Consider the following 16,025-nt stretch of genomic DNA (forward strand, 5'->3'; position numbering starts at 1 on the left):
CAGATAGAGGACCTGCCGAAGGAAGGTGGTTGTCAGCTTGGATCTCCATGAGGGGATCCACAAGTGACCAGGATGTGTCCCCAAGCTTGACCTCTGGCACTGATGCTGAGGACAGCCATGCTGCACAAGACTGCCCCGTTTGTGGGGCTCATGGTGCTGGGCACCTACATGTGCCCATTTGGGAGTTTGTGGATGTCAACAAGGACCTGGAGTGCTTTGTGAGGTCGATGGAGTTCACTGTGGCTCAGTTCAACGATGCCAGCACAGAGGGGCAGGCGTATGGGTTGCTGGATGGCGGCTGAGCCCAGCGGAAGGTGAGTGGCAGTGACTTGGTCCCTTCCTAGGGCTCTGCTCTACGTGGGGAGCCTGTACCAGGCAAGAGATACAGGGACCGGGAACACGGCCACAGTTTCAGGTCCTCCCTCTGGCACAAGACATGGTTACCCCAGGACTTTTGCGTGAGCCTGGTGCGGCCTCCATGGGTGGATGCCAGGCCTGGGTCCCCGAGACCACAGGAGTCCTTAGCATGGATGACTCTGCTGGCCATACTGCACCTGTCGCATTTGGTGGGGGCCAGGCCAGGCTGCAGGCGTGGGAAGCACAGAGGGGCATTGGCTGTGCGAGTAGGTGTGATACTGTTTGTGAGTCAGGAGCAGGTGTGTGAGTACTCTTGGTACCAGCTGTGCATGTGTGTGTGTATGTGTGTGCGTGAGTGTGTGGCACAAGTGCATGGCTGTGTGAGCTGTCTCATGTGAGTGTGCAAATGTGGTGTCAGGTGTTTCAAGCCTGAGCGTGGGAGTGTGCTGGCACGTGTCAGGCAGCCGTGGGTGAGTGTGTGTCAGGCATGAGTGGGTATTAGTGTCCTGTGGTTAGACGCTCAGTGCCACACAGTCAGCCTTCCAGGCAATTTTTAAAAAAGATGTATGTATTTTTATTGGAAAGTCAGACATACAGAAAGGAGGAGAGACCAAGAGGAAGATCTCCCACCCACTGATTTCTCCCCAAGTGGCTGCAATGGCCAGAGCTGAGTAGATCTGAAGCCAGGAACTTCCTCCAGGGCTCCCACGCAGGTGCAGGGTTCCAAGGCCTTGGGCCATCCTTGACTGCTTTCCCAGGCCACAAGCAGGGAGCTGGATGGGATGCGGGGCAGCTGGGATATGAACCAGTGCAGTATTGCGTCCTGGTGCATGCAAGGCAATGACATTAGTCGCTAATCTACTGCTCCAGGGCCCAAACAATTTTAAAAATATATTTGTGTGTGTGTGTGTGTGTGTGTGTGTTAAAGGCAGATTTGCATATAGAAGGAGAGAGAGAGAGAGAGAGAGACTCTCCCATCCACTGGTTACTCCCCAAATGTCCTCCATGGCCATAGCTGGGCCAGACTGAAGCCAGGAGTCAGCAGCTTCTCCTGGGTCTCCCATGGGGGCGCATGTGGGCTGTCCTCCAGGCTTTCCCAGACAGATTAGCAGGGAGCTGAATTGGAAGGGAGTAGTGGGACTTGAACCAGTGCCTATGCACTTGTCACACCATGGTGCCGACCCTTTTCCCAAACAGTTTCGTGTTAGGTCTGCGCCCCCTCCCCACCTGCACGAGGATCCAGGGCTGGATCAGAAGGTCCTCATTCTGGAGGCCGACCTACTTCCCTCAGCTTTCTTAGAGACGCACGACAAATGTGGGCAGCAGCAGGGAATGCTCATGGCTGCCACTCCGTGAATGTGGGCCAGCTGGCACTGCGCACCCCAGGCCCTGCACAGGCTCCCCAAGGGAGACCACAGCTCTCACCTCCAGTCTGAGGCTTAGTCCTACCCTCTCCTTGATCCTGCAGGTGCCTCTTGTGTCTGGCTGGTGCTGCAAGGTGGACACATGGAGTGCTCTCATCAGCAGGTGCTGGGAGCCCGTGCAGGTGCCTCGCTGTGATGCAAATGTGCAACCAACAGCACATCTATTCCCTGCCCCATCTTGTGACGTTGGCCTCAGCCATTGGGAAGGCTCCACTGGGGTTTGAAGCACACGAAAGGACATGGAGCTGTTGACCCACCACAGTTTGCACCTGGTGTGAAGTGTGTCTCAGCACAGGCATGTTGCACTCTGTAACCCACCGTCCCCCTGGCGCTCTGCCTCTCTCCTCAATCCTGAGTTGCAGATGTTCGCCAGCTGTCTGCATCCGTTCTTCTTGACACATGTGCATAGCCATGTTTCTGATGGAGCTGGGGCTGCGCCTCATGATTGACAGGAAGTGCGACGGAGACATCGACAGCTATCTGCTGCCAAGTGTGCAGGAAAAACAAGGGTTGTGGGAAATGATCAGCCTGAGAGTGGCACGGTGCATCTTGGGAGAATGAAAGGCCTTGGGCAGATGCTCGGTAGAGCCTCAGGGCAGGCAGAGGGCTCAGGACCGCTGTTTCACTCTTGAGTGGGGTGGCGTGCGTAGTACTATGTCACCAGTCACTATGCTTTTTCACTGGCACCTCTGCTTTTTCTGAATCTCTCTCTTGCTTGCCCCACCCCAGGCCTAGAGAAGTGGAGACAGAGGCCGGCGTTCTTGGCGCCAGGCTTACCCATCAGCCACAGCAGCACAGGTCCCTAGCCATGAGCCATGCCAGGCGGTTAGGAGACCACGGGGACAGGTGTCTCCTTTCTTCATGTCCTGACTGTGAGGGCAATGGAAACCCAGCTGCTGTCCCTGGTAGACGGGCCCCCGCCGTAAGCGCCTGCACTTCGGACAAGCGTTCACACATACGCTCGCAGTAAAGTCAGAGTTGTCCACACTTGGCTCGGGGAAGGTATCCCTGAATCCCTAGGAGCACCTCCGGAGAGAGGGCGAATCAGCCCGAGGCAGGAACCCTCCTGGAGGAATTCAAGGCCACAGAAGAAGAGGGGACAGGACTGTATCCCAATCGTGCCAGCCCATATGTTCCTTTGCATGAATGCCCACGTGCGGTTGGTTCCTTTACTTGAAATCAGAAGACAATGACTTTCTGCTGTCCCTGCCAACCCCTCAGTCACCAGCGTGTAGCCTATCAGAGCCACCATCCGCCTGGCAGCCTGTGCCACACAGCTCTGTGTGCTGTGAGGCTCCCTTTCCCGACCCCAGTCCCAAGAGTGGAGGCCACAGTCGGGCTCTCTGCTTGCAGATGCCCCCGGACCCTGTGTGCCACAAACCAGCCCCTTGTGACGGAGCCAGCGGGTCGCTGCTCCTAGGACGTGAACTCTGCATCTCTGGTCTCCTCTGCTGGTAGAAGTGCTCAGACCATGGTCCACTTTGCTCCTGGCTGCTACAGTTCAGAAAACCTTGGTATCCGAACTGCAAACATCTCCACCTTCCCCTCCCCCCTATTTTATGTTGTAGGCCATCTCAGGGTTTTGCTAGTGTATATGTAATATAAAAGCAGTCTGTCAAGTTGTTTAAAAAAAAAAAAGCAAGTTGGGATGAGTATTAGAGATTTTTAAAAGATTTATTTTATTTGGAAGGCATAGGTACAGTGAGGAGACACTGCCCAGGTGACTGCAATGACTGGACTGGGCCAGGAACTTCACCTGGCTCTCCCAGATGGGTGCAGGACCCCAAGCACTCAGGCCATCTTCCACTGCTCTCCCAGGGAGCTGGATCAGAAGTAGAGCAACCAGGACTTGAACTGCTGCCCCCATGAGCAGCAGCTTAACCTGTTAAAGCTGTAATAGTGGCCTGTTGAAATAATTATCAATCTGCCAATCAGAGAAGTGAAGCCATTAAAATTCTCCAGTTCTTCACACCTCCTGAGATGGGACATTTTTACTGCTGCCAAAAAACAAGTGACCTGCTCTGTCCCCAGAATCCAGCCTGACCTGTGATCTGCCTGAGCCTGGAGCCTGGCATGGAAGGCAGGCTCCCCCGGCCCCCACAGGCCCCCACAGGCCCCCACAGGCCCCCACAGGCTCCCCTGGCCCCCACAGGCCCCCACAGGCCGAGGAGGAGGGTGGTGACATCGCGGGCTCCAACAGCGCCAGGGTGAGCAATTCTGACTTAATTACACTTTTCAAATTTTGTTCATTATGAATTTTGCATCAATTCTGATCATTTAAAATATTGCATTCAGATAGTACTACCTTTATTATTATCATCATCATCATCATTATTATCTTGATTGTTTTGGGATACCCTTATATTTCATACCCAGCTGCCTCGCTTATTCACTCAGCTTTCATCCGGGTCCTGCTCTCACCCAACCCTCCCCAGCCGTCACATAAATGAACCTGGAAAACCACAGGCCCCAGCCCAGCACCTCTGGCCCCAGCCCATAGCCAGCCAGCCCTGGAAGACAAGGGTCTGCAAGTCGACAAGGGAGCCTGGCTGAGTGCAGCCCCATCCGCCCATGCGCAGTCGCAGCAGCTGCAGGACATAGAAGACCAGCCCTGCAATGCCTCTCGCACGAAGCAAGGATAGAAGAATCAAGTCAGGAGGTGCAGGCACAGGGGTTGTTCAAACCCGGACCCAACCGGAGCTGGGAGCCCTGGCTGCTGTGGGAAGCTCTGCCCACCACCCACCAGCCCTAGGCCTTCAGGGTCCCCCAGGGGCTTCAGTTCATCCATAGAAAAGGTCCAAGGACAGCAAGCCCTCCTGCTGTCTTGTAGTCTGGGGTCAGTTTTCTAAAGTTCTGTCCCCAGCCGGGTGATGTCCCAGGCAGGGCTGCAACCTCAGGAGGAGGAGGGTGGAGGCGAGAGGAGGTCAGAAAGAAGGCCACAGCCCAGGGAGTGGTGGGCTTGCTGTGGAGCGTGGTCACAGCACCTGCTGTCCTCCACCCGCAGGAGGTGCAACAGGCTCCCACGACCACAGCCCCTGCCGGTGCCCAGCACGACCCAGCCTCCTCAACAAGAAAGCGGAGTTTTCATCACTGGAATGGCCAGGGGGTGCCAGCAAAAAGATCTTGGTTTCCGGACCTGACCTGCTGAGAATAAAGTGGAGGAGAGAATGAGCCGTCATCCCGGTGCACTAGTCCCAGGCTGCAAACCTTCCCCAGGGGACCAACCCCCCAGGAAGAGCCCCATCTTCTCCACTCCAGCCTGGTCTCCATGACAACAGCTTCCCCAAGAGGTCCCATCTTATTTCCATAAGAACATGAGCCCAGCCACCTCAGAGAAGGGTGTAGCAAGCTAAGGGACAAAAGGTATGGGAGCAGGGGGTGAGCCGTGGAAACAGGAATGTCCCACATCAGGGTCCCCCTACCTTGGGGCTCAGGCGGGTCTACACAGCACGGCCCTCTCAGGGTGGCTGCTGGGCCTTGGCAGGGTTTTCAGGCTCTGAGAATTATCACAGAGGGTGAACACTGTGCCTAGGGCAGCTGGCAGAGCCCATGGGACAGGGTGGGATAGCTGCCAGGTGGGTGGGTACCAAGTGCAGAAGAAGGCAGAGGACAGAGCCTTTCCCCTGTTCGCCTTCCACGCTGCTTCTCCCCTGCTTCACTCACCATGTGGCCGGGGCTCTCCTAAGGCTGTGGGGTCCAACTCCGTGTGAATGCTGCCCAGGGGGTGCTCCTGCCCTGCACTGTTTTTGGGCCTGAGCGGGAGGATAAGGGGGCGGGAAGTGGCACCTTTGCCATGGCTCCTGGTGGCCGCTTCCCTGCAGCATGGCACCCAGCCCAAGTTCAGTGTGCCCGAGTTTGCACCCTGCTCCAAGTCCCTCTCCCCACGGCCTTCCTGGTCCCTTCTAAAGGAGCCCTGGCAAGTGGCCTTGCAGAATACTCAGGCCAAGGCAGAACGGCTGGCACCTCCTCCCTGTCCCCCGCCACCATCCTGCACCCTCCAGGTGTTGGCACAGTTCAGAGGACAGGAGCCCCTGCTGTCCTTGTGGATGCAGTCCCTCTGTCGCGCCTCCTCCAGCAGTGACCAGCCAAGCCCCCGACTCTCCTTCTGGGCCCACAGAAGCCTCACTCCCAGCTGGAGAAGCTGGGGATGGGGCAGAAGGGTAGCGGGTTCCGTGGAACATATGCTGCTGCATTAGGGCAAAGTCAAGGTGAGGCAGTCATGGCTGGAGAGACCAGGAGAGGCAACAAGCAAGGATTGGTAGCTTGGGAGTTTGGGGACTTGGGGGGTTGGTTGCTTGAGGGCTTGGGGTATTCCCTGAGTGCTGCTGGGGTTGGGACTGTTATCCATTGCCAAGGGAGGGACTACCCTCTGCACCTGAGGCTAAAGCCAGGGCCCAGGGCAAGGGCCCAGAGCCCTTGCAGCCTGGACACTTGGGGCCTACCCACTGTGCGAGGGGTCCTTCCTGCAGCAGCCCCAGGGGCATCTCTGGTGACTGGATGCCAGCAGCCGGTAGCGGCACCAGGCCAGGCCAGCCCCAGGCAGCAGTGGAAGCAGGAAGCTTAAGATGGTGCCCAGTAGGAAGGCATCGCCGGGGTCTGCAGTCGACAAAGAGGAGCCGTGAGCCCTGAGCAGGTTCACCACCAGCACCACCTGCCAGCGCTCCCACCCCCCAGGAGGCGCACTGTCAGCCTGCGCGGGGCCGCTGTCCACACTGCCACCCAAGCCTGGCTTGTCGCAGAAGGGCGGAGCCCAGCCCGGAGGGCAGTGGCAGTTCCCGTTGCTGTTGCAAACCTACAGAAGGGGAAAGGAAAGAGGTTGGTACGGGATGGGCCCCTCTCCCGCTGAAGCCACGCCTCCCCATCCCATCCCCCACCCCCAGTGACAGGTTCCTCACCCCGCGGTGGTGGCAGACAGCCTCGCAGCGCTGCAGCTCCGGGAAGCTAACGTTCTGGCAGCGCCTGTCCTGGCACACCTGTGGGCAGAGCACCCATGGGACACCCGCGGTAGACTCCCAGGTGGCAAGCAGGGTTCAGGGGTCAGGCCTCACCATTCCAGGGCCACACTGAGTGCCCGCCTCCACCAAGCCCAAGTCCAGCTGGTGCGGTTGGGCATCAGGGGGCGGGAAGACTCCCCGACAAGTCACCTCGCCGCCCTCCAGATGAACGGTGGAGTCCACGGGCGCTGTGTGCGGTGGCAGTCGCCCAGGGTCCCCGCCCTGGCACTGCAGCCTCCCGCACCAAGCATCCCTGAGTGAGGGAAAGGAGGAGGTGAATGGGCCGTGGCTCCTTCCCCGCCCATTGTGCTGCCGGGAAGCCTTGGTTCCCTCCCTCAGGTTTGACTCCCCACCTCTTAGCTTGAGGCACGAAGCCGGCCTCAGCATCCTGGTCGCAGTTCCCGTGGGCGTCCCCCGCCGAGTTCACCACCTGGAAGCAGGCCTCGGGGGCAGCGCGCGAGCCTAGGGAGCAGGCGGGCAGCTGGGGGATGGCGCGGAGCAGGGGCACGCCCGGAGAATGGGAGCGGGATGCAGGGGCGCGGGATGCAGGGGCGCGAGATGCAGGGGCGCGCGCTCGGTCTCACCAGGCCCCCAGAGTTGCTGACACTGCTGCTCCAGCGTGGGACATGCGCCGTCGCGGCAGTAGCCGTGCCCTCCGGCGCAGGGCGAGCCGTCCAAGAGGTAAACGTCCGGGGGACAGTGCGGGGAGGAGCCCGTGCAGAACTCCGGGAGGTCACAATCGCCCACAGCCGCGCGGCACGGCGTGCCCGCCGGCCTCCACTGCGCCACCGGGTACCCGGTTAGGTGAGGAGTGAGAGACTAGAGTTGAGCTGGGAATCCGGACGGAACCAGCTCCCCAGCAGGGGCCCCAAGAGGCGCCGCAGCCAAGACCACCAAGGCCGACTCCCCATTGTGCCCGGAGCCCTCACCAGGCAGCGCGCGCAGCAGGCTCCTTGGGCGCACTCGGCCCCGGCACGCAGCGAGCAATTATGGGCGAAGCAGCAGAGTTCCGGGCACTCCTGGAGCCAGAAAAGTAAGGAACAGGTGAGGGCGCAGCGTCCCAGATGTCAGCGCTGGGGGGAACGGGTGTGTGCGTGAAGGGTGGGTCTTGGTAGCTCAAGGCCCGACAGAAGGACCTGACCTGGCCAGAGCCGCAGTCACACTCCTCGCCCGCCTCCACGAAGCCGTTGCCGCAGCGCGCCGGGCGCACCAGGCGCTCCGGGTCCGGAATATCGGCGAGGCACGCGCCGCCTCCCTTGCGGAAAAAGGCGCGCAGCTGACGGCGGCTGCAGGCGCTGAATACGCGCGGAAACGGATGCCTGGGGACACGGGGAGGAGGACATCGGTGTGCGGGAAGTGCCCCAAGCCCGGCGCTCTCCCACTCCCACGCCTAGACTGGCCACAGTCGCCAGAGGTGCGAGGCCCCTGTCCTCCAGGGAGAACCGGGCGCCGGGAAGCAGCCAGTGCAACGCCAAGAGCAGCCCAACAGGTGCAGACACGGAATCAGCACCCGAAGGTCGAAGTGCCTAGGCTAGGCTGTGCTCAGAGACCCCCCCCCCCGGAGGCTGCAGACTAGGCGCCTCCGACGCTGAAACCTCAGGACGAAGCAAGGGCGGGCCCTGTGGCCGTCAACCTTATCCCACAGAATTTGAAGCACAAGCAAAGACACGCGGTCCACGATCGCCCCATGCCCAACCTCGCACGCACCCCGTGGCCGCCGCCATGACGCAGCCGCCCGGGTCGCGCGCGGCATCCTCGCAGCAGCCGTCGGCATCGTGACTGAGGCCAAGGCTGTGGCCGATCTCGTGCGCCATGGTGGCCGCGGCGCCCAGGGGGAGCTCGGAGTGGTCCTGGTAGGACGTGGCGGGGAAATGGTCACTGTGAGCCCCCATCCCCGCACAGCCGCCTGCACACAGTCCCCCGGGCGCTCACCGTGCTTACGCCCCCAGAGCTCTCTGCGCCGCACATGCCCTCGATGGGCGCCAGACCCACGGTGGCGCCGCGGAAGGGGCGGCCCCTGGAAGGGCAGAGCATGGCGGCGTCAGCCGTGGGGGCCAGCTGCTGGGGCCCCGCAAGACCAGTCCCGGGGCCCGCGTCCAGGGTCAGAGGCACGCACGTAAGCAGCTGCGCCGAGTCGTGTGGCCGCCGTGCCCACAGCCCCCGGCGCCACCGCAGAAAGGCCCATAGCGTGGCATTGGCGTCTGGCGTGACCTGGCTCTGGTCCTGCTGGTTCCACACTTCCAGGCCGCTCAGCACGACCCGGATGTCCAAGGTCCTGAGGATCTAAGAGCCGGGCTGGGTGCGGTGGGCAGGCGACCCACTGGCTGGGCATAGGGCCCTCAACTCCCCCTGCCCTGCACATGCCCGCTAGGATCCACCCTCTCTTTTGCAGCTCTGCCAACCTGATCCACGTAGCTGGCCACCTCCAAGAGCCGCTCTTTGGTGCGATTCACATTCCTGTGCCGGATCAAGAACTGGGAGGGCAGAAATACACCGTGCGATGGGGCAGGGGGTAGGTGAGTCCTGGCCCTGGCCCCCTGCCAGGTCCCTCGGATGCACTCCTCACCAGGGAATGGTCAGCCACTAGGTACAGCTCCAGGTACTTGGTGCTCCTGCCAACCCCGCGCCTGTTCTGCGGAGGGAACAATGAAGGATGATCCAGAGAGGCAGGCCGCTGGGCTTGAGTCCTGGCCACCAAGCCCAAACCCCAAAGAGAACAGCGGCATAGGTGCCAGGACTTGCTTCCTCCTAGGCCCTAGCCCTGGGGCCTAAGGTCCCTTCTCTCTTCCCCTGTGTTTCCACTGCCACCCGGTCCACGGCCCTGACCCTGTTCTGGCTCACAGTCGGGCGGCTGGTCATGCCCGCCTTCTCCCTGGGGTCCCTGTGACCACAGGCCCCTTCCCAGGTGAGCAGTTGCTGGATTCTGAAGACTGTGTGGGTTGAAGCCTCCTTGGGGTCCCCAGGCGCCCTGGGCCGCAGGTAATAGGTGGTGTTGCAGTTGAGCACGATGAGGCCACTAGGGTGCAGAGGAGGGGTCAGAGGGCATACCCCAGCCCCAGGCCCAGCTTCCCCCCACCAAAAGCTCCTCACCTCAGCCCAGAGCAAGTGCTGAGGGCCACCCAGGAGTCCGGGAAGCCCCTCACGCGTCCGTGGTAGTGGCAGTGATCCTGGGGAGGAGGCCCAGGTCTTAACCAACAGTGAAGTGGGATGGGCAAGAGCAAGGCAGGCCGGGCAGTGGGGGCACCCCCTCCAGTGGGGGAGCGCATGCTCCCCCAGCACCTCTCACGGGGTCCCAGGGCCCGTGGGAACATCTCACCGTGTGGCTGCGGGCCTGCACCACCAGCTGTCCATCTGGGCTGTAGTGGGTCTCCGTGTACCCCGGGGCCAGCAGCCTGCTGGGAGTAGGGGTTTCTAGGAATCACATCACTCGGGCCCAGCACCGCCTCCTCCTAGACGCCTTCCAGTCCTCCTCCCTGAATGCTAACTGAGCAGCTCTCCGAGGGAAGGCCCCGGAGTGCTGGATGGGGAGCTGAAGGCAATGATGGTTCAGAGAGGGAGGGTCAGTGGCCCCGTGTGGGAAGATGGGGGCTGCAGCCGGTGCCTCTGGCGAGGAGGGGACACTGCTGAGGGCAGGCACTCCTGCCTGCTGCCTATCCTTGTAGTACAACTGGTCCACCTTCCCACTCTCTCCTGTACCATACCTTTCAAATCTCTCAGCCTCTCAGCCTCACTATCAGATGAACTAGAATCCCACCTGTCCCCACCTGCTCCTGCCCTGCCCACCTGAGAAGGGGTCTCCATCTCCCCTCTGCCCTGTCTGTGGGCTCCAGCTCTCCCCAGGCCCAGCAGTCACCCAGCATCAACCTCTGAGCTTTTGGGAAGCTCGGCTTCCTGACCCCTAGAGGTGCCCAAGGCACCCAAGACTGGTGATGTCTGCCTCTGTTCCTGCTAGCCATCCTCAGCAGCTCTGCTCCTCCACTGCCCTCCCACGCACAGGCCTGGCAGATGGCGAGCGTGTCCGCAGTACCACACAGACAGGGCTCACACGCTGACACGAGCACTCGGTGGCCATGCCTGGGAGCACCATGTGGCCAGGATGCCTGCCTCCGCGTGGCAATGCCTTGGTTCAGTGTTCGCTCTGGCTCCTGGCTCCAGTTTCCTGCTAATGCGCCTGGGAAAGCAGCAGATAATGACTTGGGCCCCAATATCCACATGGGACACCTGGATGGAGTACCTGGCCCTTGACTTTGCCCTAGCCCAGCCTTGGCTTCAGGGAGTGTTTGGTGAGTGACAGAAGTACTCTCTCCCTCTTTCCCCCTCCTTTTCTCTGCCGTGCAGATAAGTAAAAATAAAAACTTTTTGAAACATCCCACACTCTTTCTTGGGCTCCTCCCGCACTCCGTGAACTGCTCTGTCTGCTCATTCACCAGCTTCAACCCTTTGGCTCCACCAGCCAGGACAGGCAGAGCTAACCCGGCCTTCGGAGACCTGGCCCTCCTGGATCCCCCAGAGCCTATCGCCCCAATCCAGGATGCTCCCCAGCTGCAGCAGACTCCAGGAACCGCCACGAGGTGGCGCCGCTCGCCTGAGGGATCCTGCTCCTGCTGCGGTTGGGATGCTCTGCCAGACCGGAATTAACCCTGCCTCCAGTCATTTCAGCTCCCAGAAGATCACCAGGGCTTTCCTGCCACTTGCAGTCCCAAGTCCCTGCAGGGCCCTCTGCCCCTCCAGGCTGCCTCCCTCTGGGGGTCCCCCCGCCATCGGTCCCCAGCATGGACTCACCGGTTCCTGTGCAGCTCAATCAGGAGCTCCTGGCCATCAGCCTCCAAAGTCAGGAGACCTGCATCAGGGGCCTGGCCGAGAAGAAACGTGGGGCTGAGGTGGGGGCTTCCACGCTTGCTGGAGAGGTGTGGAGTTCAAGGGCAGACCCTGGTGGGGGCTCCATGGGAGCCCAGCACATGCCAAGGTGTGTGCTGCTGCCAACAGCCACCTGCCAGCGGTGCCCCAAGCTCCCCGGAGTCCAGGGCTGCCAGGAAGGTGCCCCGCTTGGCTGTGTTCCTGGGTCCTGCCTCCTCTTTTTCAGATCTAGAAGGCACACACGAGAGAGCCAGGCGAAGGCGACAGGGCCTAGAGGACACTTCAGGGGGACATCTCAAGGGCCTCCCTGCCATCTGAGAGCAAGAGCCCCCAGAGTCCAGTGGCCCCCCAGTCCACCTGGCTGCCTGCGGGCCTGTCCCACATCTGCCTTGCTGAACTCGGGGAGTAAACGTGGATCCCTTCCGGTGGAGAGGCAGCCCTGACTCCCCACCCGATGCCAGGAGGGCCAGCTGGGTCCTCAGTACCCCCTCCCCATCTCTGGTCCTCCACACCCTTCTCGGTGAGGACGCCCCTGAGCTCCCTGGAGGCCTTGGGATGCTTGCCTCCCTGCTGGAAGGTCTCCTCCTGTTATCCCAGAATGCCCTGAGCTGGGGCCCAGCCCGGGACACCCCAGCCCTAGGCCTGGCCCCTTGACTGGGGGAAGGCTACCCGCCAGGGCCCGTCCCTCGGGGAGCCCCACTACCTTCCCCTCCTGGACAGTCTGCCCCTCGCCGTGCCCCTGACCCATCCCCACGTGTGATGGGGCAGATCCCCTGGCCTGGCCCCAGCAGCCCCTGGCCTGTTTTGCCACGTTTGCAGGAGCAGGAGGCCAAATGTGAAGGAAGCAGTGCCCACCTGAGTTTCTCCTTTGGTCACAGCCCAGTGACCATGCTGGAGGCATGCAAGGATGGATAGGACATGGGAGGAGGTGGGACAGGGTATGTGGGGTGTGTTTGCATAAGGGGAGGGGAGACAAGACGGCAACCACTGCCTCCCACCCTGCCCAGCCAAAAGTGGATTTCCCACGATCTGATGAGGCCAAGGTTCCGGGCCGCCAAATGGCAGGTCCTGAGGAGGGACAGCAAGGCGCCGCAGGAATCACACGGCCCAGCAAACTGTGCCAAAGATATTCTTGTGATTTCTTCAAGATGCTCCTAAAAGCTTCAGGCCCCACAAGCCTTGGACCCAGCTCTGTCTGGTGGGGGTGGGGCCTGCCTGGATCATCTAAGGAGGAAGGGGGGAGGGAGTAGAAAGCACATGCAGACTCCCCCCCCCCCTTGGCATGCAGGCTCCTGCAGTGGGGAGGGGCCTGGAGGAGCCCCTGCATGGCTGGCTGCAGGGACCCTCCCCCAACACCACCCAGCAAAGCGGCCACCCTGCATGGCAGGGAGGGACTGACCAGTTCCTGGGTGACCACGCGCCAGGGCCTGCCATCCAGGACCCAGCGGGGGGTGACTGGCTCTCCAGGGTCGCCTCCTGCAATGTGGACAGAGCACAGGGTGGAGTGCTGAGGCTAGAGGCACGGCAGCCAGAGGAACAGGGCTGGAGGAGAGAGGACATGAGCACCTGCCGGCTGACCTGGGCTTGGTGCAACCACCGGAGCCTGGAAAGTAACAGCTCACTGGGCACAGGCAGCAGCCTGATCTTGGCTTGGGGTCTAGGTCAGAAGGGAACAGCCAGGCCCCAGTGCCGAGGGGGTGGGACGGCCCAGGGTATTTTTAGCCTGGGCTACAGATGCTTTCCTGATGAGGAGCGGCCGGCCGCCTGGTGTTTCCCACTCTCCATCCACTCTCCATCCACGCTGGAGGACGCATGGCTGGGCTTCGGGACACCCACCTGGTCTGAGCCGCCCTGGGGCCTGTATGCTGGGGGCAGGGCTCCCTGGGACCCTGGGCCAGAAGCCCCCTTCTCTTGTGTCGTTGGGGGCCATAGGATGTCTGAGGGAGGAATCCGGAGCCAGGCATTACTCAGAGGCGTGTGGAATGCTCCCCTGGAATGCTCCCCTCCCAGCCTCCTCTCCAGAAACAGGCCACCCTGGCCCCAGTCCCTCAGCGGATCCTTCTTCCAGACCGCAGCACCAAAGATCTGGGTGCCGCGGGGTGGGGGGGGGGGCAGCAAGGAGCTCCAGCAGCCCCTGCCCCCCTGGAAGTCCCTGGAATTACGTGAACTTACTTACCAGTGAAACAGGACGGGAGTGGGAGAGGGGAGGGTGAAGAAGCCAGAGTGGGGAGGGGGATGCGCAGGACCAAGCCGGGCAGGTGCAGTGTGGGGGAGGGGCGAGGCGGGCCGCCAGCACCATGATGGAGGCAGATGGGGAAGGAAAACTGGTCCGGTTTGGGGGAGCACGGAGCCCCTCTCTCCTCCAGGTCCCACTACCCTCCCCCGCCTTGGCCCTGGGCCCGGCAGCCGTGCAAAGTGTGGGAACTACCCACAAGCACGCTGGCTCGCACTCCTCACCCCTGCTGCAGGAGGCGCCTGGACAGAGCTGCACAGGACACACTCCCCATGCGGGGGCCAGGCATGCACCGCCCGGCTCTCCCAACCCCCACTTGAGAAACAGCTGGGAGAGTCCTCCCCCAGGTCCTCTGCCTCTCTCTGCCCTGACCAAACAAGGCAGCAATGGCCAGAGCTCACACTCTCCCAAGCCCCTGGAACCAGGTCCCTGGGAGCTCCCAGCGGAGCCAACTACAGAGGGCTTCCTGGAGGAGGGAGACCAGCCCTAGGAGTGGGAGGCAGTGGGGAGAGGAGCGGGGCTGGGAGGGAAATAGGGAGTATACTCCCAACTTGCCCTGTGGGAAGCGGGGTGAGGGCGCACAGACCCCGCATCGGCGGCCCCCGTGGCCCCTTCACCACCACCCACATTACGACCGTCCCCGGCCTCACCTCGGGGCACCCAGGTGCCGGGCCCTGGCTTCGGGAGCAGCAGCAGCAGCAGCAGCAGCAGCGGCAGCGGCGGAGGCCCCCAGGCTATCTGGGAGCCCCAGCCCATGGCTCAGAGCTGAGGCTGGCGGCCCGCGCAGCGCCCCAGCCCGAGCGCCCTGCTGGAGCGGGGTCCAGAGCGCAGCGGCCGTCGAGGGGGAGAGAGCCGAGCCGGACCCGGAGGAGGCGTGGGTCCAGCCCGCCGCGACCCGCCCTCCATCGGTCCCGAGGGCCCCGAGTGGCGCTGGAGGGTGGGGCCGCAGCGGGCGGCGGGCGGGCGAGGAAGCGCGCGCCTGGACACCACCTGTCGCGGGGTGTCCGTCCGCAGAGCGCCCCGCAGCTCCGCCAGGACCGCCTTTCTCCCCGCCTGGCCACGGCTCCCCGGGGAGGACGGCAGCCAGGCAGGTGTGGCCGCGCGCCTGGGCGCTTGGTGCCCGGCAGAGGCGATGTGGCCGCTCACACCCAGGCTGAGGGAGGGCCAGGGCGCACAGGGCGTGTGCAGCAGCGTCCCACGGACCCGTTTCTCGTTGTAGGGCTAAGGGAGCAGGGCTGGTGCTCGGTTCTATTTTTACCCCCCCCCCTTTTTTTTTTAAAAAATCTGAGAAGCAGAGTGCCAGAGCGCTCGCTCGTGTCTGCTAGTTCATTCTGCAACTCCCCACAGCCACTGCAAACCATCGGTGTCTCCCCTGTGGGTGCAGCCAGCCACCTCCTGCCGCTGGTCTTCCAGAAGGAACTTCACCACCGGCACTTGAGTACTGGGTTCTGGTTGCAAGAAAGAGGCTCCCTCCCTCCCACTGTGTCATAGGATGGATGCATAGCGGAAGGGAGGGCTGGACAGGATTCCTAGGAAAGTCTGAGGTCAAGCACACAGGTTTGGGGGCGGGGCCTGAAAGCAGCAAAGGGGCAGCCCCACCCGCATTGCGCCCCTGACTTCTGACTGGTTCCCAGGCTGTTGGTTCCTGCACCAACCGCCCATGACCCTGCAGGCTCCTCCACCCCACTCCTTCAACCTGGGCTCTGCTCCTCCCACCACAGCCACCAGGCCCCAGAGGAGGCCCTGGCTCTCTGGAAGCTGGTCCTTGCCTCTGCCTGGTCTCCTGAGCCCTCTCCATGTTCCTGATCCTCCTCCTGGCAAGGGAGCCTCTAGGGCCAGGGGGATGGACCCAGGGCAGACACAGAGAGGAAGAGGACAACCATGTCCTTTTGGGGGGGGGGGTCCAAAAAGAGACAGAGCCCAGCCCCTGGGTTGGTGGTGGAAACTGGGGCGCTTCTCTTTCCACGCAGGCAGCCCAGGGCCCAGCCAGCCCCTCTGCCCAGGATGCCATGCCTTGATGGCCTCAGCCCTCACTGTGTGGGAGGGCCATCCTCCAGGACACTCGTCGCCATCAGATAGGCACCGTGGCAGAAAGTGGCTTGCTAGTGACTCTCCCCTCCCCGTTGAAAGTCCCAAGTCAGGTACGTGGCAGAGAGTCCA

At 62.0% G+C, this 16,025-nt stretch overlaps 1 protein-coding gene across 1 annotated transcript; it reads right to left on the reverse strand.

Annotated features, from left to right (window-relative positions):
- Nucleotides 1-5,110: 5,110 nt before the first annotated feature.
- Nucleotides 5,111-14,621, reverse strand: ADAM33 (ADAM metallopeptidase domain 33). Its single transcript, XM_040981274.1, has 21 exons — nt 14,516-14,621; nt 13,008-13,108; nt 11,558-11,628; nt 10,092-10,170; nt 9,866-9,942; nt 9,602-9,791; nt 9,342-9,407; nt 9,178-9,249; nt 8,892-9,058; nt 8,708-8,792; nt 8,483-8,625; nt 7,917-8,094; nt 7,705-7,794; nt 7,360-7,555; nt 7,129-7,237; nt 6,830-7,028; nt 6,677-6,754; nt 6,465-6,573; nt 6,224-6,377; nt 5,445-5,533; nt 5,111-5,130 (listed from the first exon to the last, which is right to left on the reverse strand). The coding sequence occupies exons 1-21, from the start codon at nt 14,619-14,621 to the stop codon at nt 5,111-5,113; spliced, it is 2,379 nt and encodes a 792-aa protein (XP_040837208.1).
- Nucleotides 14,622-16,025: the final 1,404 nt, after the last annotated feature.

This window comes from Ochotona curzoniae, unplaced genomic scaffold (genome assembly GCF_017591425.1).
Source record: "Ochotona curzoniae isolate NIBS_2020 unplaced genomic scaffold, NIBS_Ocur_1.0 contig_3520, whole genome shotgun sequence".
Lineage (NCBI taxonomy): Eukaryota > Metazoa > Chordata > Mammalia > Lagomorpha > Ochotonidae > Ochotona > Ochotona curzoniae.

What these genes read in the sequence shown, in the direction of transcription:
- ADAM33 (XM_040981274.1), bottom strand. Translation starts at nt 14,621, where the DNA reads ATGGGCTGGGGCTCCCAGATAGCCTGGGGGCCTCCGCCGCTGCCGCTG. An exon ending in GACTCGGCGCAGCTGCTTAC is followed by an intron (nt 8,793 to 8,891) that starts GTGCGTGCCTCT and finishes CTGCCCTTCCAG; the next exon opens with GGGCCGCCCCTTCCGCGGCG. An exon ending in CCTGCTGCGCGCGCTGCCTG is followed by an intron (nt 7,556 to 7,704) that starts GTGAGGGCTCCG and finishes CCGGTGGCGCAG; the next exon opens with TGGAGGCCGGCGGGCACGCC.